Consider the following 23,966-nt stretch of genomic DNA (forward strand, 5'->3'; position numbering starts at 1 on the left):
TAGGCTCTGCTTTTATTACCTGCCCTAAGTAGACATAGTCTTTTACAACTTCAAGTGCACTATTACCTATCTCGAAGCGCTGCTCCTTTCCGAGGTTGTTGTACATTACTTTCGTTTCCTGCAGATTAATTTTAAGACCCACCTTTCTGCTCTCCTTATCTAACTCCGTAATCATGAGTTGCAATTCGTCCCCCGAGTTACTCAGCAATGCAATGTCATCGGCGAAGCGCAGGTTACTAAGGTACTCTCCATTAACTCTTATCCCTAACTGTTCCCATTCTAGGCTTCTGAAAACCTCCTGTAAGCACGCGGTAAATAGCATTGGGGAGATTGTGTCCCCCTGCCTTACACCCTTCTTGATTGGTATTCTGTTACTTTCTTCATGAAGCACTATGGTAGCAGTTGATCCCCTGTAGATTTCTTCCAGAATGTTTATATATACTTCATCTACGCCCTGATTCCGCAGTGTCCGCATGACGGCTGATATTTCTACCGAATCAAACGCCTACTCGTAATCTATGAAGGCTATGTATAGTGGTTGGTTATACTCTGAGCATTTCTCTATTACCTGATTGATAGTATGAATGTGGTCAATTGTTGAGTAGCCTGTTTTAAATCCTGCTTGTTCCTTTGGTTGATTGAATTCGAATGTTTTCTTTACTCTGTTAGATATATCCTTTGTATATAGCTTGTATACTACAGAGAGCAAGCTGATCGGCCTGTAATTCTTCAAGTCCTTGTTATCTCCTTTCTTATGTATTAAGATGATGTTAGCGTTCTTCCAAGACTCTGGTACCCTTCCCGTCAGGAGACACCTCGTAAACAGGGTGGCTAGTTTTTCTAACACAATGTGTCCACCATCTTTCAGCAGGTCTGATGTTATCTGATCCTCACCAGCAGCTTTGTCTCTTTGCATGCTCTCCAAAGCTTTTCTGACTTCTTCTATCATTACTGGTGGGGTGTCATCTGGGTTACTGCTAGTTCTTATAGTATTAAGGTCGTGGTTGTCTCGGCTACTGTACAGATCTCTGTAAAACTCCTCCGCTATTTTAACTATCCTATCCATATTGGTAGTTATTTTGCCTTCTTTGTCCCTTCGTGCATACATCCGAGTTTTGCCTATCCCAAGTTTCCTCTTCACTGCTTTGACGCTTATCCCATTTTTCAGAGCGTGTTCAATTCTCTCCATGTTATACCTTCTTACATCGCATACTTTACGTCTATTAATCAACTTCGAAAGCTCTGCCAGTTCTATTTCGTCTGTTGTACTTGACACTAATCATGATTTGACGCTTCTTAATTACGTTCTTCGTTTCCTGGGAAAGCTTGCCAGTGTCCTGTCTAACTACGCTGCCTCCAACTTCCACTGCACACTCCGTAATGATACTCGTCAGATTATCATTCATTGTATCTACGCTAAAGTTGGTTTTCTCACTAAGAGCCGAGTACCTGTTCTGCAGCGACACTCTGAATTCCTGTACTTTCCCTCTCAGTGCTAGCTCATTGATTGGCTTCTTGCGTATCAGTTTCTGTTGTTCCTTCTTCAAGTCTAGGCGAATTCGAGACCGTACCATTCTATGGTCACTGCATCGTACCTTGCCAACCACTTCCACATCCTTTACGATTCCTGGGTGTGCAGTCATTATAAAGTCTATTTCGTTCTTATTTTTGCCATTAGGGCTCCTCCATGTCCACTTGCGGTTTTCTCGTTTTCGGTAGAAGGTATTCAAAATCCGCAAATTATTGCGTTCTGCGAATTCTACTAGTAGCTCTCCTCTGGCGTTTCTAGTGCCGATGCCATAATCTCCTACTGCCTGGTCTCCAGCCTGCTTCTTCCCTACCTTTGCATTAATGTCGCCCATCACTATAGTATACTGTGTTTTTACCTTACTCATTGCCGATTCCACGTCTTCATAGAAGCTTTCAACTGAAGCCTCATCATGGCTGGATGTAGGTGCGTAAGCCTGTACTACCTTCATCTTGTATCTTTTATTCAGTTTAATTACAATAACTACCACCCTTTCATTAATGCTATAGTATTCCTCTATGTTGCCAGCTATGTTTCTGTGAATTAGGAACCCCACTCCCAGTTCTCTTCTGTCTGCCAAGCCCCGATAGCAAAGGACGTGCCCATTCTGTAGCACAGTATAGGCCTCATCTATCCTCCTAACCTCACTGAGCCCTATTATATCCCATTTAACACCCTCTAGCTCCTCGAATGGTACAGCTAGACTTCCCTCACTAGATAAGGTTCTAGCGTTAAATGTTGCCAAGTTCAGGTTCCAATGGCGGCCTGTCCGGATCCAGAGATTCTTAGCACCCTCTGCTGCGTTGCAGAGCTGACCGCCGTCGTGGTCAGTTGCTTCGCAGCTGCTGGGGACTGAGGGCCGTGAGTTATTTGACGTATGCATGTGGGAGGTAGTGGCCAGATACTGCACCAGGGTGGCCAATCCTTCTCTGGTGAGGGAGTGCGATCCCGGCGGTGGTTACCGGTGAGGCCGCACCCCAGGCCTCTTAATGCAGTTCCATCAACACGCGGATTTTTTTTTTTTTTTTTTGAAATCCGGTTAGGAACTGCGCGGCACCGGGATTTGAACCACGGACCTCTTGCATGCGAGGCAGATGCTCTAACCACTACGCCATCGCCACTACGCGGCATAGAATAATGGCATAGAATAATGCAAAAGTCTCCGCTCCACGATACCCTGCCTCCATCTCGGCGTTGTCGGATACTTTTGACCGCGGACAGCTGCTGGTGTTAACGTGTTAATTCAACTTTTTGTGTTTGGTTCATTCACGAAAGTGACTTTAGCTGTTGTTTCAGCATGCTTTTCACTATGGCCTCGCTATGCATGGGTGAGAATCACGTCGTAACGCTTCTGGGAAAGAATAGGAAGCAGCGGACATTTTTTGAATTTTGAGAGTAAACGTTTTTTTGTTTTTCTAGCTCAGATCAGTGATATTTTTTTATTTCTCTACTACAAAATTTTTGCTTCAAAGAAATTTTTTTCGCACCCCGTCAGTTTCGTTGTAGCGGGGTTCGAATGTACTGATAAATTATACCAGGAAATCTCTAGTGTCATATAAGCACCTTAGGTTTACTAATAAAGAGAAAAATTAACCTCAAAAGTCTCGCTTCCAAATTTGCCGCCCAAAATTTCCGTTCGGGAAGTCACGCATTTCAAAGTGGTTTTCCACCGGCTACAGTGGTCTAGTAGTTATAGTCTCGACTACTCACCCGCCGGGAGTGGGATCGAATTCTGGCTGCCGCAGCCACATCTTCAATGGAGGTGAAAATGCTCAAAGGGCCACTTACCAGGCCCCATAACAAATTTTAGTTAGACCGTGAAAGTTGTGTGTTATCCCACAAAAATTTTTTTTAATTGGTTCATTACGAGCTGAGAAAACTGTTACTTCAAACGGCGGGAAACGAGGATTAGAGGAGGCGAGCTCCCCGCGTAGCCTTCGCAAGCTAAATCTCTTCCCTACGTTCTTCAGCAAACGACCAAGAGGTCACATGTGCATGACGTGCCCGAACAAGCCCAACCCACAAGCACGCGAGCGGTGGTCATTTTTTTTTAACCAGCGTTATTTTGTTGTTTACTGCCTGTTTTTGCGGGATGGTTTGGAAACGCTGGCTTAAACGCAGTAGAATAGATTAGCACAATGAGTGTGCGAACGCGTAGAGGCGGTACTTTAGCTTTCATGGCTGTCGTCTGCTTGGTGCGCTGATCGCGGGGACACGAATGCATGCGAAATGCCGGCACATTAGCTTCGCATCTTGTTGCGATTCATGGAAAAAAATGGAAAAAAGACGGGCACATTCCTTTATTGTGTCTTAATATTTATCTCAAGTTTTATTAATCTTTTCAAGTAACAAATTACATAAACTACACATATCGTGTTAAGTAATGTTCACCATGTCACGTGCCTCTGTTGGCAACGTCAGAGCCCAGTCATCTACGTAGAGCACCGACGTGACTGCACTGCCGTGTACGTAAGGCAATTCATGCGTGCACGTCATACCTTCATTTTCTAGGTGTGCGCCTGCGAAAGGAAGGGGGAGCAGCAGTTAATCCTGAAATTTGACCCATTTCCGAGGTGCGTAGCATTGCGAATTTCGGCACGCGGGATTGTGAAAGCCCCATCTACGCGTTGCACTTGTCAGCTCAGAATTGTCAAACCTGGTGAGCGTCCCCTTAAGGACTGTGTACCAGCATCTTTCATAATCATAGTGTGGTTTGTTAAAATGCCAAAAGTTATTATTGAAGTGTTTTTTCGTATTTTGGTCACATTGGCTTTAACGAAATTTCATAAAGCATGGTGGTATGTTAAGTCCCTGACTCTCCTGAAGACAACATAGTTAATTTGATCGATTGGGAACTACATAGATCCTAGTTGATGCTTTCCAAATGTTGCGGGAACTTAGAAAGGTGGCATCGCCACCCACATTTTCTTTTTGTGTGTTTTCTTGCTTGCCAAGCGTCTTCTTGCGGCAAGCATGGTGTTTTTCTGTATGAAGAACATAGTTACACCATACTCCAGTGCGGAGGATACTGTTCTTAAATTTTTTTTTATTCTTGGTAGGTTTCTATGAAGATTGCCGAATTTCTCTATGTGCAGATTTATTTGTTTAATACAGTATGTCGTTTCATGTGCCTTCTTGAGGGGAAAATTTTTTTTTTACTGAACTGCCAGAACTGCTAAGTAAGTTCGTGGATCAGAATACAGTAAATATGGGCGCAAGTGGATTTTTTGGTCGAATAATTATAAATGGAATACAGTGAGCTCCCGTTAAGATGAACTCGTTTAAGACGCATTCTTGCTTATGCCGAACAACGTGAGAACGTTTGTTTGGTTTTCCATAGACCCAATGCAAAAAAAATCCGCTTAAGACGAACAGCCTTGCACCTGCTCTTCCGTTGAGACGAACACTTTTGCGGAGACCGGGAGACCGAGGCGATTCTACAGAGGATTTTTATGGCAATCTTCGGGGGGCATTCCCGCGGCCAGAGGGAAAGAAAATACAAAAGCAGCAACGGTGCGAAGCGAATTCGTGCCACGGCGGAGGGAGGGAGGCAGCGACAAAAGAATGGCCCGCGGCATCACCCGCACTTCGACCCGCAGAGCGAGCGGCAAAGCAAACAAGAAGAAAATGAGAGAGCAAGAGAGTTTCGATATCGGCTATCGGCCGCGAAAAAGCAAGCAGGGGAAAAAGTAAAAAGAACAAAATGACGACCAAGACTCCCTATTCGCGAAGAGAGCAGCTCTCATGACCAATGCCGTTTCTCAGCGGGAACATATGAGCTCGCGTCGTACAGCCACAGCTCTCTCCACGTGGATGTTCTCCCTCTCCGACCTCGCCGTCGCTGCCGCCGCCATCGCCAAGGAAACGAGTTCTTTTTCTGCGCCGATCATGCGATCGCACATTTTCTATTCCATGCGCTTTGTTTGCTTCGCTTGTCTCGTCGAAAATGGCCTGCAAGCCAACTGTACAACGAAAGCCAATCGAACTTTCAAGTAAAGCAGAAATTTTGTCCGAAGTGAGAGCTTGCAAGCTCACGAAGACCGAGATTGCATGCAAGTTCGGGATTGCGAAGAGCACGCTAATGGGCATCGTGAAGGATTGTGCGCAGGTAACCGCTGCATTGAGCGATGGAGGCTTCGCGCCGAAGCGAAAGAAGATGCGGACGGCTGCGCACAAGGACTTGGAGGATGTTCTGCTCGCATGGATCCAACGTGCTCGTAGCGTGAATCTGCCTGTGAACGGCGTAGTTCTGAAGGCAAAAGAAGAGGAAATTGCCCTACGAATGAACATCGAGTTTGCCTGCAGCGACGAATGGCTCGATCGCTTCAGAAAGACACGGACTTGTGTTCCAATCTATTGCCGGTGAGGCCGCCGCCATTGACGAAGTGACCTGCAATGATTGGACCTGCAACAGACCTGCAAGTGACCTGCAACAGAGGTCCATTATTGACTGGATCAAGCCGAGCAAGAGCACTTGAACGCAGTTGCCTATCAGGTTACTCCCTCAAATAAATTATTCTTGTGTCTTTTTCCTTCACTGTAAGTGTACTTGATACTTTGTTTTGAACCAAGATATTTGCATGCACCTAGGTATGTTGCCAATTCTTCTTTCGAGGGTGCTTCTGATAAGACGAACTTCTGATAAGACGAACAATTCCTCATGGTCCCTTCGAGTTCGTCTTAAAGGAAGTTCACTGTAGTTCCAATAGTGTACATCACACATTTTAAAAAACTAGCTTTTTTATCATGTCCCCACTAATTTATGCAAATTTTTTGAAGAATTAGAACTCATGTAGGTGCGGAATTTTGTGAAATTGAAAATTAACAGTTGAATTTCATTCACAAATCGCACGTTTCTTTTTCTTATTACTCTCACAAGTTTTCATGCAAAAACAGCAGCTGCTCCACCTGCTCTGGGATCAGCAGTTCCCGCTGGCTGCTGACAACATTCTCTGCTGTTGAAAACAGCCTCTCGTTCCTTGCCTTCATGGCAGGAATCGAGAGGTACAGTATTTACTTGCATAATCCTCGCACTTTTTTTTGTCGGGAAACCAATGCAAAGTTGGGGGGTGCGAGAATTACGAGGGGGAAAGTTTTCCAGATTTCCACAAAAATATACAGAGTGAAAAAGAAAACAAGGTGGCCGCAAATCGGGGTTCTCACACCAGCAACTAACAGCAAGCTTTGATAAGTACTAATTAAACCTTACCTCAACAATAAAAAGCACAGGTTCAACTCAAGGCAAGATTTATTTGAGACACAAAAAGTGCGAGCAAATAGTCGGGAATCAGAATACCATACGCAAAGCTCGTGGGCGTTGCGGGCATGGCAGTAGCGTTCCTCGCTCAACAGGAGCGCTCAAAAGGTATGCATAGAACATCAGTATTCGGCTGATGGATATTTAACAGAATCGTCCGCAGTTTCCTTTTGAAGGAAATAAGTTTACCATCAATCCCAGTTTTATATGCACACCGCAGTACCAACTCGTCTTGGTGGCTTTCAGCTGCCGTCACCAGCAGCGAACACAAAACTACGAGACTCCGAAGGGCCCTCCGGCGGCCCTGTTGCCGTTCTTTAGTGCATGATATATCACTTTCAACTTAAAAGCAGCCGTGTAGCTTCAGTATCGCCCCATAACGAGACAAGATTACCGACACAACATATAAAACACGCCCCAACGTGCACATGCCACTTTGGCTTGGCGTGGATTGGATTGAATCTCTGTGCAATAATAAATAGTATGCTTGATGCTTAAGAGATGGCTCGCGCTATCATCATCAGTGGTTGTAGTGAGCAGGCGACATTATTGCGGCAGTTTTCGGGGGTGCGATAGTTACTCGTAAAAAGAAATCGTATTTTTGTTGGGCGATCTGGGGGGCGCGAGAATTGTGCGAGTGCGAGGATTACGCGAGTAAATACAGTACTTTTGTGCCACCTTGGCCAGGGCTGAGTACAGTCTGCTGCCATGGGTCTTCCACCACTTCAAAGGATTTATTGACTGGGCAAGCAAAAGGGTGCTGAAGTATTCCCCCACTTGAGAAGGGACACTTTCGTACATGTTGTCTTATAGTACGTTGCAGGTTAATGAAGAAAAAACACCCCAAAGAGTGTTAGGTGGAGGCTTATAAATGGCTGGGCCAACAGGTTCCCGGGCACAATCCCGGGCAGCAAATGAGCTAACGCTGGCATTATCTCATTTGCTGCAGCCGCTAGTGTGGCTTTTGCCCTCTTTTTTTTTTTACTGTCTTCAATGTAACAAATGTCTTTGGATCGAGGGTTACTACCATTGCATTTGCTGGAACATTTGCCATTTTCAAGTTGGGGAACCTTGTGGCAAGAAGGCTCCTTGCAAATGATGCCGCTTCCTCGCCTTCAGACACATGCTTATGCAGCACCACTTGTACGCAATGCATGAGGGGTATCACTTGGGAAAGTGTGGGATAGCGGTACACGCACAGCTATGTCGTGGCTTGATCCAGAGGCTGCAACACATTTACTGTCACAGCCACTCATTTTCATTCTCTGGAGCTTAAGTTGTTCACATCAGAATCATAAAGTTCAACTGAAAATGGGGCACGAAGTTCAACGAGTCCCTCCATCATTGCGTACTTGCTGTTCCAGCATGTGGGAACATTTTTAATCACTTCATGCTGGACTATGTGCATACCCTTTTGTGTGTCCATAAATGGTGCACAAGCACTCGCGCTTCTTTTGTAGCGACTGTGATGTAATTGATGAAGTGCAGCAACAAAGCGTAGGCTCTTCCAGGTCAGTGAGACGAAGAGGAAGACGAGGTCAGATAAAGAACAGCCAGCCCAGCGACCGGGCGTTGTCTGTTTGGCTCAGTCATTACAATGGCGCTGCCAATGAAAACGAAGCCAATGAAACCACGTCTTCGATTCGTCTTTTTGTTTCGGTCTCTCTGTCTCAGTAATTACACGACCTAAAATCGATCGGCACTTCGCACAAAGCTGGGAAAAACTTGCCACTCCTCTTTTGGTGTCATTTATGCACAGCTGCAGGGTATGTGCAAAGCAGAGGAGTCCTGACCTGTTGGATTTGGCAACCGTTTAAACGAAGTTTCTGGATGACAAAATTCTGGACGTTGTCGGGCAGACCCTACTTTTCGATCACGTCTCAAAGAAACTGAACTATGTTTTGTACAGTATGCTCCTGTGGCATTGGTTTGCAGGGGAGGGCATATGCGTGCTGCGTAAGGTCGTGATGTCCACCCATCCACCGCGATGTCCACACAGGCGTAGTTGTTGCCGGCCCTCGATGTCCACCCACCCATTCTTAATAATAAGCACTCAGCACAGCCGTCATGGAATACGGCCCCAAAACGCTTCTTCAGTTCATCTTTTTGGGCTGCAAACAAATTCTGAATGACTGTTCGTGAAAAGGTCTTCTGCGCTGGAACGACGTATTCCGGAATCGCACAATGCATCATCTCAATCAAGCTTTGTTCCCTGACCACGCTCTATAGCTGCAGGCCACGGGCGATGAATGCCGCAGTTTTTTTCATCATCTCTTGTCCTTTCGCCGATGACGGCGGAAATGATTTGATGAAATCCCGAGTACCGTATTTACTCGATTCTACCGCGCCCTCGATTGTAACGCGCACCCGGTTTCCACGGCGAAAAAAAAAAGTAAGACATCGATTGTAACACGCACCCATTTTTCTCGTTGGCCCACACGATCACACCACTCGGGAAAAAGACTCCTTTCGGAAGCGTCTCCCGTTTAAATATGAGGTATGGGGGAAGCTTGTGCCTATTTGACGTGCAACGGAGCATTGCCGTCACTCTAGTTTTACCGTGGCCCGATATCAGCACGCGAACTTGCTTCGGCCCCTTCTTCTCGACGATTGTGGCGCCAGGCATGTCGAAGTAAAGAGGCGTCTGATCGGCATTCCCAATTTGCCCAAGCAGAGAGCCGTTGTTGTGCCGCAAGTTTAAGACGAACCTCTGAAAATTGAAGCTTTTCTTCGTACTCCTCCGGCAACTTTTGGCATATGCCCATTCGCCTTCAGAGGGAAAAGCCTTTCCTCTTCATAATGTTAGTTAGCCAGCACCTGCTCGCTTTAAACTGGCTCCGCATTAGCCCTTTTTCTAAGGCTAACTGCATAGCCTGCACTTGGAGCAGTTCTGTCGTCACGGGCCGCTGTGCCGCTCACTGCTCAATCACATACTCGCCGAACAGCTCTTCAATTTGCGGAAACCGACCCTGCTGTGGTCCACCGAAGCCTTTGCGTGAATCTTTGCTGTCGACAATATTCTGCTTTTGTTTCCTCCAGTCCCGCACGCACGTTTCGGGAACTCCGAACGACCACGATGCAGCCCGATTTACGTCCGTTTCGGCACACGCGATGACTTTCCTTTTAAAAGCGGCATCATGGTGCACTCGTCGAGTTTTTGGGGTCGGCCCTTGCATGCCGTCGATGCTGATGCACACCAAGATGACAAACTCCTCAGCACACGCACGAAGTGCCGCACATGCAAAACACATAGGCAGAAATGGCCGACGCGCCATGACGGCGCACGTAGAGGGCGGCCATTTTGGAATGCCGATGGCAATAGAATGACCGTATTCATTTTTTTCGTACTCGATTCTAACGCGCATGCGACTTATGAACTCGCTTAACCGGAAAAAAGGTGTGCGGTAGATTCGAGTAATTACGGTACTATTTGTATTTGCCTGGTTTTCTCTACAAGTGGCTGACAAATGTCGTCGTGGTACCTGTAGGCATCTTCTGAACAACTCTGCAAGTCCCGCACTGCGCTTTGCTTCCAGCAGGCACTTTCAGGAAAAAGTTACATGTCGGATTTGTGCATGAGCACTTACCGGACACTGGCGCGGTCAATGCCATCTTCAACTGTGGAGGCAGCGGTCACCGAGGGCAAGATAAGCCAATACGTGCAAATGCTGCTGAAGCTCAAGAAACACAAAGACGAATTTACAGGTGTATGGCAGCCAAGGAAGGGCCCTGACATATTCATGAATTCGCCGTATGATGATCATGATGTCCGTAGACCAGAGTGACTCTATGGCGATAACTCCTGATCCCAAACACTCGCACCGCCTCCTGGCGAAGGAGCAGATAAACACTTCATGATTTCTGTTGCGCAGTTAGTGAGCTGATGTTCACATAGTGAATCGCAAAACTTTGCACTCTTTTTTTTTTCCACCGTGAAAGCGGTTTTGAAAGCGCCGGCGGCGACACATTCTATTCGCGTATGCTGCTTCTTCTGCATGTTCAGTGCAATGCTCAGCTGTATAGTGCGCACTGTCTAAAGTACCTGCTGTTACTTTTCTCGTACGTTCTCTTCCTTGATCATCACTAACACATGGTATTTGCATGCGAAGCTCTCGGCTCTACATTGTGTTCGTTCTTACTATTGTGCCAACTGAGAACACTTGCGAACTTATGTTTTTGGCGTCGTAAGCATCGTATCGCATATTTAGAGGTCGTGCTGTTCATACAGAAGGGCAATAAAGTTTTTTGCTCTTATCGGACTACGTGTCTATGCATTGTGTGGTGTGCATTCTCTGCATTTTGTTTTGTGCGCACTGGATTTGCAAACCCTACGTGCACGATCGCGTATACAATACAGCAATGTCGTCTTAGCGACGTCAAGTTACGTGGCTTTTGCTATCTATTCCAAAGTGTCGAGTGAGTCGAAAATATGGACTACTTGAATTCGGATCGAAGCGAATAACAAATAGGGCAGAATTCGATTGAATATTTCCTCATCTCTAGAATATGCGATTCTAATGAAAATTGTTAGCAATAAAGCAAGAATAGACGTTTTAAACTCATGTGAACAAAAGTTATGGTATGTTGAATATCTGGGACTGACGTCCCAGCCTGACATACTATGTAAAAATGATCCCTGGCTTGGGAGGAATGATGGAATTGCATAACTGGGAGTTATAGAATCCATGAAGAGCAGTACCGAGTAGTCACTGATATTTTTCTGTCCAGCATCACCGTTATTGATGCCCGAGGAGCCTGAAATGGCCCCCTACTGTGAGGACGTAGGAGCCTTCGAGGAGTGTCCAGCCAAGCCAGACTTGGAGGAAGCCCCCACGGTTCCCGTGCCTCCGGTCCAGAATTCTAGCCTTGCCAAGCGCATCAAGGAAGAGCGCATCAAGAACGAGGTAGTGGTCGCAGTTGAATGCTTTTTCGCTGTGTGAGGCTAACCATAACGTTTCCTGTACACTAGAGAGAACTCTGGCGCTAGTGTCTATGGGATCTGCAACGCTTGGCGCATCAGCGAGCATCGTAATAATGGGTAGTACATACACGGATTTGTCTAGTCTTTGTACTTTCGGCTCCGTTTGGCTTCATGTGGCTAGGAGCTACTTTCCACTCACGAAACTACAGTCAGCAAAGCTTTAGCAAATAGGCTTCGCTACCTTAACCATTTACCATACTCGAATATAGGTCAACCTTTTTTTTTTCCGAAAATGTTGTTCATAACCAGCTATGGGCTTATATTTGTGACCAAAGAATTTCGACCTATATTCACGTTCAAACCAATCAAAAGCGCAGAGCTAAAGGCGTTCAACTGCCGCGCCTGCTGTTCTTCAAGGGGTTCCTGCTGCATATGCATGTTATATAACATAAAATCCGAATAAAGACCCCCTCCTTCTTTCGACTACCTAAGCAATTGAGAAAAAGGTAATTCATGCAGTAGCTGCGTACCGCCCCTGCAAAATGCAGCTGCTTCGCCGTGGTTGCGATGAAACCCACGATTTCCCTAGATATTGTCCTTGAAGTCGCTAACCGTGCTTTTGGTACTGCCTTCCGGCGCGCAGCCGCACTGGCACTGGCCTAAGGTCTCGCAGTCGCCGCCTCGCACTTTGTTCTTTGTATGATCAGCGTGGCGGGGTGACGGTTCGCATTTTACGGTTCGCATTTGCTTTAGGCACTGCGCCGGTTTCCTACCGGGCTGCAGAAATCAGGCACCTTCGTCTTCTCACCACCACCACCATTTGGTTGTGCTTGGTTGCGACGATGTCATGTTGGCAGAGCTACACAGGTGACTTCAAGTGCCAAGTGATACTTTTTACCGAGGACTTGAGCAATTGTGTTGTGCAGCGCGAGTGCTGTGTAAATGAGATGTTGATTAGGGGGTTGGCAAAAGCAGCGGTACCGTCTGTTTGCGTGCAAATGTCGGGGTCGTGCCTTTCGCGGCCCAGCAATCGGCAGCGATGGCATGCCATGGCATGCACCTGCATGCGATGCTCGCCACGGTCTACAATATCTTAGTTGCAAGTAAAATGCAGCGTGAACGTGCACTCCTTTCACAGGCCTTAGAGTGTGTTTAAAATTTTGTTTTCTTTGTACGCCTTATATTTTTACCACGACTGCGTTGAAAGTGTTCATTGTAAAAGTTACAGGTTTTGAAAAATGTTTGCTGTATGTGGACCCAGTTTCAAAGGGCAGTAAAGGAAAATTATAAGTGCACCGAAGTATGGTAGTTATAATCGATAGATCGTTATGAGTGGGTTCGGCTGTTTCATTCCCATGGACACTTAATAATCGCAGCGCAAGAGTTCCCTCTAGTTAATTTTAGGAAACTCTATGTGTGAGGCCAACCACATGTGCCCAATGAACGTAAACTTGGAACACTTTCAAAACAGCTTCATAGCACCATTCTACCTTCTATGTATAGCTACACTTTTTTTCAGACTTAGATATGCATTTCGGGACTGCTCATTCATCAAATGGACACTATAGAGAAACAATGACTTGGTTTAGATTGACAAACTTCACTCTGAGAATTCATAATTTCATACGTTTCTCTGTCATAAGTTCATTATTAGCGGAGGAAGTTTCGTGCCTCACACTTGACTAAACCCATGGTTTTGTTTTTGTCTGTGTCTGTGTTAATGCTTGTGATTCGCGCTTTCCACACTTACCCATTTGTGGCCCACTTTTGACGATATTTTCAAGTTCAAATTTTCCGGGTTTGAAGCATACCGTTCAAGTAGCGTCATCTATCGTGTAAACAGAACACTTCTGTTACTGTTTTGCTTGCTTCTTCTTCTTTCCCCCCCCTCTTGGGTTTTTCGCTTTCTTTTTTCTAAGTGCTGCCGTAGTCATCTTCTGCAATTCCTCATATGGTGTCAGGTGTCAATGCTGTGCGCTGTGACATTGCGACAACAGAGTTCAAGCAGTGTTCTCTATTTTGTTCATGCGAGAGCTGTTTCAAAGACTACACCTGCGTGAGATTTCAAACCTCTTGTGTTGTCCGCTTTGCTTCCCTTGCCTCGCCTTTCGTTTTCACTTTTCTTCTAGCACCTTCGTGCTCGCGCTGTAGCCCTTATTATCATCAAACCCAGCTTTTCCATCTTGTTCTCTCTTCTTTTCTTTTTTGCCATAAAACAAGCAGCAGCAGCCCTATCCACCAATACAGCCCTTCATTGTGGTTAAGAGGCTGCATGATCCCTTGGAGGAAGGGGATGGCAAGGATAAGCCACTGGTGGTTCGCAGAAAGACGCGCAAGCGGGCCTTCGATGAGTGCAGCTCCACAGACGGTGAGAGTGTTTCAACTGTCATCGTGCCTGTTGCTGCCATCTGGGTCAAGCAAAGCCACTATCCACACTGTAAGCCAGAGTTCTCTTACGCTCTCAGTTACGCCACATGTACGCACTCAAACCTTATTTTAACAAAGTTGCATCTTACACAAAAGTAAGTTCGTTATACAGTTAAACCTGGATATAACGAAATTGATGAATTCCCAGATAATTCGTTATAAAGAGGCTTTCGTTATATCCAGGTTCTGCACGAAAATTCAGAAAATAAACGCGCAAATTAAACAAAATGGCGACTGAAGACAGAGCTAACCCCAAACACTCTTTTTACAGTAAAAAACTGCTTTAATATTGCAATAGCAATTATATGGACCCTCTCTGCGGGTTTTTGCTGTCGCCGCAATGTTACGCAACAAGTCTAAATGGACAACATGCTCTCGCGCATTGTAACTTTCGCAAGCGTGTAAAAGCGCGTGAGCGCTGCTGAAACAGAGATCGCATGAGTCGGCCCATCCCTATCGCCTGGAAAGTGCATACATCTCCCACGTGTTAGAACTGCCATCGAATGCTCAAACAGAAAGTAAACAACCTGTCTTAAATGACCATGAAACAACGGGGGGAGGGGGAGGAATCGCTCAGGTAGCAATAATAAACTTGGATTTTAAGGGCCGTTGTGATCGCTGCGTGCTTGCTATCTCGGTGATTATCAGTGTGGTTTCAACGCAAAGGGACTGTGTGAAAAGACCAAACGCAATTGTTCCGGTCAAAGTGGAAGGCGCGCGATTCTCCCCACTTCGGGGTGTAACATTATTTCAGCAGATATTCAGAGATGTATGTTTAGAGAGGGAACCGGGTGCTGTGTTTAACATGACTTTGTGTTGATGCAGCATTGCCATATTGCCACCCCTTTTAGAAGTTCTGATGTGTGCAGTTTTATACGGCACTGAACAGCTGTAAGATCAAAGAATAGCACTTCAGTGAAGAAGGCAAGACAACCGCCATGATTGTTTGGTGCAGTCGCCAATTTATAAGGAGATTTCATGTTGGGTGCCGTCGATTTCAATCGTTGATACGTCGTCCATTTCACACTAATGCAGCGATAAGCCACACATTTCACCGCCTGTACCGCTGACAATTGGACTGCTAGATTCATCTGACTGGCACTCGTTTTCCTCAGCGCTGCATTGTTTGTTGTAGCTGATGCCCAGTCATGTGGGAACGTGATTGGCCAAAAGATGAAGCCAGGGGCAAGGGTGCATGTTTTGTTGCGATTAAAACTGCCACAAAATGGGGCACTGCCAAGCCAGATGTAAGGCCAGTGCTATTTACTGCAGATTTTTAGAATGCGTCAATCGGTTCGAAGAGAGAAACTTCTGCGAATTTGATGTTGCTTCATTGCAGTTTGGCTTTAGTTTCATCGTTGAGACATTCGCCCTGAAGAATATCATCTAACATAGTGGAACCTTGCTGATCTGAAAAGAATGTGGCAGTTTAGACTCATTCTTGGGGCCTGTCAAGAATCGCATGTTTTCTTTTTAGCTATTCCCAATAGCTAGCTGCATTTCACGCTTCATAAATGTGCAGACTTGTGGTAACACCTGGAATCCTTTTTAAGGTGTCCTACTCTGGTTTAGCAGTGACGTTAAATACCCGCATTTTGTAGTGTTCCTTACCTTTCACCGTCTTCCAATCAAGGGTGTGCCAATAATCAAAATTGAAACAGAGTCAAGTACGAAGCGAACTGTGTTCATACCAAATCAAACGGTGACACGACTATTTTCGAAGGACCGTCTGGGAAATGGGGTTCGAGGTCCATATTGAATGGAGCTGCGCCTTGCGTCAGGTCGCCTCATGTTTTTCCTGCAGTGCTGAGCAAAGAGCTGCAGCTGCAGAAAAAAGGACAAGTCCTTCCTGGTGGAGAGCGCTTTCTGCTGGAAACACTGGCTGCCATGAAGAAGATAGACAAAGGAGGGCAGGACCAGAGTGTGAGTCACGTCATCTCGTACACTCCAGCTCCTTTTCTGTCTTTTCCTCCAAAGCTGTTAAAGGGGCCCTGCAACACTTTGAATGTAATCAGAAAATGCTGCGGATCGGTGTTTGGGGCTTCTGTGAACACGCCGAGCCATGGCGCAGCTGAAAAAATTTTTGTGGCATAATGCTATTCATCGGACACACCAACTGCTGCATTCTAACTAAAATTTGTTATGGGGCCTGGGGAGTAGCCCTTTTAAGGGGCCCTGAAACACTTTTTCGAGTAACCATGGATTTGATTCACTAGGAAAGCGTATTGCCTCACAAATTCAATGCCGCAAAATTTAAGAATCCGTTCAGTATGAGGGAGTTACAAAGATTTGTCACACATTGCAATTGCCTCTTCTCTCATCCTGGCAAAAGCACTGGAAGCTAAGCAGGGAGGGATGACATGGTCAAAGAAAATATATCACTCGTGCCTCGTGGCCTTCAGCACTCTTTTTCTTTTTTTTTTTTCTTGGAATACGTTGTTTTTTCAGTGTGATCACGCAACCACACGTGGACTCTCGTGGCCTCAGGTGATGGCCTGTCGCCATGTTCAAATCATCCAATGGCTGATGGACGGGCAATCTACGTGTGATTTTAGAGTGTCTTCTGTCATTTGTCGAGGGAAGAGAAAGCAATAAATGCAATTTTTTGCTGAATGATTTGGGAATTCTAGGCCGGCATGCTGCGCTATAACATTTGGTTCGTGCATTTTTGGGAGCCTCTACTACCGATCGGCAGTGTTTTCTGACCATGCTGAAAAAGTGTTGCAGGGCCCCTATAAAGGACTTCGCACATCCAATAACTAAAGAACAACTGCATGCTGCTTTTCCGGTTGTTTATTACTAGCTCATCAATAAAAGTGTAACACGTTACTGTTGTGATTAGCATTATATCTATCGATTGTAATGAAAGGAGTGATCTTCAATATGCTTCACCTCATCACATTCTTGTACTGTGGTAAAGCTGCCTTTCAGCCTCTGGTATGGTCGCAAATGTATTGACCCTAGAAAACACTAGTTCCAACATTGAAATGATAGATGTGGCGGGGGGGGGGGTCTCAATTAGTGCTGTTTTGGGCCTGAAATTCGGTCAGGAAGTCTAACAAATCAGACGCCGAAGATTTTAGCATCCAGAATTTCAGATGTTATGTCAGCATCTACGAGCCAGATTTGAAACCCCTCAGTTGAAGAGAGCACAATCGGAACGTTTAACTTGAAGAGAGCACCTGCTTGTCTGCCACATCAGTTGGGCTTCCACTGAAGTTGAAAGAAGAGCAAAGGCTGAAGAAATAGCATTTTGGCCTTTGACGTGTAAAGTATTGTCAGCAACGCTTTGGTTGCACCAAACCATGTACATAAGTAGGATTCGACCTCTGCATTCCATCCTTCTTGATAGGACGGCTATGAAATATCACCCTGACAGCGCTTCATCAAGCTAGCAAAAAGAAATACTTTCCTGTTGTTATCTCGTAAGAATACGCTTGGGAATCCTCTTTAACATTTTTTCTACAATTTTACTTCAAAATATTGAAAGATGTTAGAGAAATATTGAAAAAGTCTTTGATTCAGTTTGCACTCACTCTTCAATATTCGAATTCTCTTCACGGCCAAAATTTTGCTATTCGTGCAGCTCTGCTTCCAACTTATTACAGAGGGCCCAGCTGTAGTTCTTCATCGTCAACAGCCACTGCATTAGCAAACTGCATTTAATGCCTCACAGCTGCGTAGCATGTGCCTCACTATGCCGCGGAATGACGAAAAGTGGCATAGTGGGTGTTTTCTATCTTGACAAAAATTATGGCTGCCACAAATTGCCGCCGCAGTTTGGAAGCTTCAGGCTCGGCATCGGCCCGACGTCGACGAAGTTGGCCTCACGAAAACAGTTTCGCGCGTATGTAGCCGTCACCGCCGCCCACGAAATATTCACTATCTCCACAGCTGAATACTGGGACGCCCGAAGTGGCAAGTTGGCTGCCACGTAGTCAACAGCTATGAGCAATCGCTCCGCAACGCGGCACCTAACACGAGGATTACGCTCAAGCCAAGCGGTCACACTTTCGACGTTTTGTTGAGCGGCAGGAAAGAGCGTGCTAGTCCTCCCGTCGGTCATCATGACCACACACGCTCACCAAGAGCGAGCAAGACGCGCACACGCGACACACATGCCAGAACACGTGGAACAGCTCTGGGCCCGTTTCCAGTCAGAAAACGAAACAAATTCGAGCCAGCATGACGGGCTTCACGGAGCGGTGGAGACAAGCAAAGGGGTTGTTATCAAGCACTTTCCTTCCTCCGTGTGATCAAGAGAGGAAAGCATACCGTAAAAACCCGCGTATAGCCCGGGGTTTTTTTCTAGATTTTAGGGTGCGAAATTTCGGCCCCGTACTATATGCGGGTCCCAAGAATTTTCGGCCCAAATTCAGTTTCGGTTTCGGCATAGCGCGGTGCTATCATCATCATCAGCTGTCTGCGCGCTTCTGCGCTAGGTAGTGTTAGCGGCGTTAGTCTTAACTGGTCAGTTGGTCAGTGGCCTTTGCTTCAACTTGGTGCCCATAATGACGGCCTCGATTTTGCTCCTGTGATTTTACGCCATGTCAGGACCGCGCAGGCAGTACTCTGCTGCTTTTAAAAGAAAAGTTATCGCTGCTGCCGAAACCATCGGCAACTGTGCCGCGGAGCGGCAGTTCGGAGTCAACGAGCGGAGCATTCGCGGTTGGCGGAAGCAGAAGGAAGCCCTCTTTGCATGCAGCGGCCAGCGAAAAAGTTTCCGCGGACCAAAAAATGGAGCATTTCCTGACGTGGAACGAGAACTCACAGACTTTGTGCGGGAGCAGCGAGCTGCACATCTCGCTGTCAACATCGAGCTGCTACAAGCGAAGGCAAGGGAGATCGCTCGAGACAAAGGCATTCAGCCGGAGGATTTCAAAGCGAGCAAGCATTGGGTGTCTCGCTTCATGCGCCGCGCTGGGTTCTCCCTACGTCGGCGTACGTCGATCTCCCAGAAGCTACCAGAGAGCTACGAAGAGCACCTCGTGGCTTTTCAAAGGTACATAATTGTGTTGCGAAAGGCAGTCCCCTTTCAGCTGGGCCAGATCGGCAACGCGGATCAGACGCCGGTCTACCTGGATATGCCCTCGGCGCTGACGGTGCATCAAAAAGGCTCCAGGCAAGTTATCGTGCGGTCGACTGGAAACGAAAAAACGCGGGTGACTGTAATGTTATCCTGCACGGCTGACGGTCGCAAGCTGCCACCCTACGTGGTGTTCAAACGAAAGACGCTGCCGAAGGGGGAGAAGTTCCCGAAAAATGTCGTCGTCCGCTGCCAGGACAAGGGGTGGATGGACGAATCGTTAGTCCTTGACTGGATAAAGTCCGTGTGGTGTCGACGGCCCGGAGCACTGCTGGGGCTCCCTTCGATGCTTGTGCTCGACGCGTTTCGGTGTCACCTGGCCGACTCCGTAAAGCGACTGCTGCGCGACTCCCGCACCGAGCTCGTCGTCATCCCGGGAGGGATGACATCACAGCTGCAGCCGCTTGATGTGTGCCTTAATAAGCCATTTAAGGACCATGTCAAGCGCCTGTACGTGGAGTGGATGAGGTCCGGAGAACCAGAAGTGACCCCTGCCGGACGGCTGAAACGGGCCTCGCCAGCGATGCTCTGCTCGTGGATAGTCGAGGCTTGGGCCTGCATTCCAGAGGCGCTCGTTTGCCGCGCCTTCAAAAAGTGCTCCATCTCCAACGCGCTTGATGGCACTGAGGATGATGTGCTGTGGGAGAACATTTCCGACAAGGGAGCTTCGGAAGAGAGTGCGTCCGACGACGAGGATGAATGAAATGTCAATAAATGCATTTTTTCCATTTTCCTCGGACTATATTCGGGTGAAAACTTTTTTTCTCACGTTTGCTATCCCCGAATTACACCCCGGACTATATGCGGGTCCGAGCTATATGCGGGTTTTTACGGTACTTGCTAGAGAAGGGCAAGGAGTCGCGATAAGGAGAGGGGAGGATGCGGCGGGAGGGCGACCTTGAAAACCAAAACACACGGGAAGGAGGCAGGTTGGGTAGCTTGCTCGAAAGATTCGCGAAAACTCCCACAGAAAAATTTGGAAAGAGTGCCTGCGCACAGAAGTCAAAGCATGGCACTCTGGATCGGTGCGCGCGGGGGTTCGAAGAATCCGCGGCCGTGGTAAAAAAATCGTTTTGTTGCGCCGGCGGGTTTGCATTGCCTCACGAACTTCGTATTTCGCGATTCGTTCCGCGAAAATTAACTGCCGTTTTCGCACTTCCACACTCGTGCAGAGGGCATGCTGAGCCAAGTGCAAAGTGAGCGAGAACAAGTTCTAAGCATGAAACGAATCGCAAATTATCAGAGTCGGTGGGGTAGTGTACGCGCAGTGCACTAGATGCAGACTATCGGATACAGTTGGTGGCCGACGATGTTGGCAAATGGTCTGGTCACTCCAGGCCAGCGACGCCAACGACAGTACCAGCGATTAAAAACAGGGTAGATGACCGACCGGTCTTCGAAAGATTGGTGGCAGTGTGAAAACGTGGGCCTCGTCTGGCGATGCGGGGCGCTCAGAGTAGCGGCGGGACAAAGGACGGAGGGGTGCGTAACAAAAAGCAGTCGGGGCATGGAGGAAGGAAACAACTTTCCTTTCTCCATGGGTTGGGGAGAGCGGCAACTTAGAGGGTCGCGGAGGCAGGGTCAGCGTTTAACTATAAAAATGTATGGGCACCTCGCGGATGCCGAATCGGTGGTCGAAATTAGTTTCCCGGGAAGTCCGCAGATCGCTGACTCCGTTCGCTGTAATCGATCAGCGGCGCTCAGAGACATTCGTTTAAGTGTGATTTTGTGCCATTGAACCAATGTATATTTTCGCGGTCACGCGGATATTGTTCGTTTTAAGTAAACGTTCGTTTTAAGAGGGGCCGTTATATGTGGGCTCGACTGTAGTAGGTTTCTTGGCAGCACAATTGTATTAGGAGCCCGGGGTGGGAATGCGGGTCTTAGAGGGCAAGAAATCACGAAAAAGTCGACTTTTTGAAGCTGACATATAGTAAATCTGTGACTATTCTTGCACTAATCTAAGAAGTTTCTAGTTTCTTGCATCGTCATTTTTAATGCAAAATCAATTTATAACACCCCTGTGAGATGTATGTGAGTGCAAATGATGCTAAAATCTCGCTTTTTCCGCTCCGAACCCTTGCCGTTACACACGAGCTATTGTGGCCATCTTGGTTTTGTTTAGAAGGGCCATTCTTCATTTTCAACTTCCCGCCGCCGTCGGCTCGCCTCATTCATTAGTGTTTCAGTAAATACACGTCCTCAAAAAGAAGCAGTGCACGATTCTATTGGCTGCTTGTGGCACGTTACAAAGCCTAGACATCCGATTGGACAAGTGGCGCTTTTGGCGTCTGCTTCGCCGTTGAGATGCGCACGGGCGTGCACTATTTTGTCGTGGTACTGTCGACTGTCTGCGGCATTAAAGAAGTTCTATGCCATACAAGTTTGTGAAGTGGGTGTGGCAATTGCTTGCTGAGAACTTCAGAAAGAGCCACGCTATGGCTCAAGGCAACGAGGATGACAAAGTCGCGGTGGTCAATGGAGCGATCGCCGATTCCCTAGCAGAGTCACCAAGCTAGGCCTAACTCACGCTGGGCCTACAAGCCCATCGTTTGCGAACAGCGTTACTGAAAGTGGCCATGTTTTGCAGCCTCAATAGTTGAGGATGACAAGTACAAAGCAGAACTGAAGCTACAAGAGATATCAACCTTTGCAGCAACGCAATGAAAGCACAGTCTTATTGCTAAATGCGCTGAGGCCGCGGTTCCCCCTTATCTGACGAAACGACCTCGTTTGTGTGTGAACTGCATGACAGGTTGTCAGAGTGGAGTTTGCGGCGCACTGACAAATATAAAATCAATCTGTTCACGGTGAACGTGCTCGCCGCACGCGCAGTGGAGGCTTCTGGCAATAGGCACAATGCTTTTAACGACGCGTTTGCAACGATGAACTTATCGTGTCGCGGTCTTCATTCGAAAGACGTCTATCTTACGTGAAAAGGAAAATCGCACCTCCCTGCTCTGTCAGCCTCTAAATTGAGGAGCGAGTGCGGGAGTTCGGTCTGCGTAATTTACTTGTATCTGAATTTGGACAGGCCCGAAAAATTTGGACAGGCCCGAATGTGCGCCGGGTCGTGCGCACATTCGTCGCACATTGACGTCTATACCATATAGCGGCCTTGTCGGTGAACAAGCACACGGCAACAACTTGCAGCAGAACTTGATAGAAAAGACACGTTCATGCTAAATCAGTCTGGTTACATGCCGGGTGCATAGTAACTGACTAAAAGTATGTGTGCCATGATATTTTTCACCTGAAACGGCGAAATAATGTTTTAATCATTTTTTCTCATTTTCTCGGAACACAAATCTTGACCACTTTCCTCGTTTGCTTCTTCTGTAAAAACGGATCTAGGACAGTTAGAGCTATAATTCTTTTTGCACTTTGTAGTTAAATGTGCACTGAAAGCAACGCTGAGATCTCATTGTTAGTGTACAGCTTCAATTATTTTTAATTTCAAATAAAATTTTTTATTTTTAGCCACATGCAGGCAATGAACTTTATTGTGCTATAATTCATGAAGTACTTGGTAAATTTTTCATCAGCTTGCAGCATTGCACTCTTTAGGGTTTCTAGTATCGATATCATGTTAATGACTATGCAATTTTATGTGCACAAGTTTTCATGGTTTAAGCAAACAATACAATCTAATTACTAATTATCTCAGAAAATAATTGGCCTGAATGAAAAGTAGTTGGATAGCTAAAATAAGCTCAAGAAACTGAACAAAGCTGCGCAGTTTCACCTAATTTGTCCAAGAAATAACCCACTTTATCTCTAAAACCTATGTTCCCCCTTAAGAAAGTTTTCAACGGTTCTATAAATTCCGCTGTTCCATATTTCGGTGTGTCTGTGACCTGCTTTCTCTGCAGGCCTGGCCTGTTGTTTTTTCTGCTATTTTGCTTCAAGGTGTTTAGAAAATGTTCTAGAGGTATTCAAGGAATATTACAAGATTATTCCATTTGAGTCCCACACAAAATTTTGCTATTTGCACAGCTCTAATATGCATAAAAACATTGATAAGACAAGTATGAAACAACATTGCTTGAAGCAGGTGTCCTTCGTTATTCATCAAATGCCTCTCTTATTTTCTATGCCTAATTGCAGAAGGATGGCTTCGAGGATAGTACCGAGGACGTGGACGACGTTGATGATGGTCTCGACATGCCTTGTAAGTGCCACCATGTGAACTTCCCATAGAATGCCATGTATGGCTCTGTGGCTACTCCTCGGTAGGTCAAGCTGTGTATTGGTGCAAGAGGTTGCCCATGTTTCTCATTAGAGCTGCGAAGATGGGAACGTTACGGTCAAATGGTGCTGTACAATTTCCTTACAAATATGGCAAGTGCGCCAAATTTACGTCTACAAACAAAAAATTGGCCCCGTATCTGCACGTTACACTGCAAATGTCGTCGAAAGGCGAGAGTCTTGCGCCTGGACAGAGTGAAATAAACGTTTCTTTGATGTTCTGCGCAAGAACATCGGTGAATGGTATTCTGGAGGCGCTGCGTTAGAGTGCCTTGAGCGTGCAGTGGAGGCGAACGAGCGCATCAAGTCTCGTCACACGTGAGACAGCGCTATCTGGCAGTTATCTTGGAAAACGAAGCGTGCACGCCCTGCACGCCCGTCTCGGAGGTGATAAAGTGTAAATGCAAGGCGACGGGTAAGTGCCACCACTGTGTCGTCTTAGCAAAGTGTTGGAAACACTTGCCTTTGCGTGCAAGCGTTCGAAACACTTGCCTTTGCG

At 46.6% G+C, this 23,966-nt stretch overlaps 1 protein-coding gene across 3 annotated transcripts in view; it reads left to right on the plus strand.

The window, feature by feature from the left end:
• The window catches only part of LOC119170601 (condensin-2 complex subunit H2), a 105,580-nt gene that overhangs the window by 44,831 nt on the left and 36,783 nt on the right, over positions 1-23,966 (plus strand). For 2 of the 3 annotated variants that reach the window (XM_037421817.2, XM_037421818.2), the window contains exons 9-12: positions 11,514-11,689; positions 13,927-14,143; positions 15,938-16,056; positions 23,327-23,390. In XM_037421817.2, the coding sequence (XP_037277714.2) occupies positions 11,514-11,689; positions 13,927-14,143; positions 15,938-16,056; positions 23,327-23,390 (576 nt within the window). The remainder of the gene's footprint in view (positions 1-11,513; positions 11,690-13,926; positions 14,144-15,937; positions 16,057-23,326; positions 23,391-23,966) is intronic. The other variant, XM_037421819.2, reaches the window with a different exon arrangement.

Source organism: Rhipicephalus microplus, chromosome 2 (assembly GCF_043290135.1).
Source record: "Rhipicephalus microplus isolate Deutch F79 chromosome 2, USDA_Rmic, whole genome shotgun sequence".
Taxonomy (NCBI): Eukaryota; Metazoa; Arthropoda; class Arachnida; order Ixodida; family Ixodidae; genus Rhipicephalus; species Rhipicephalus microplus.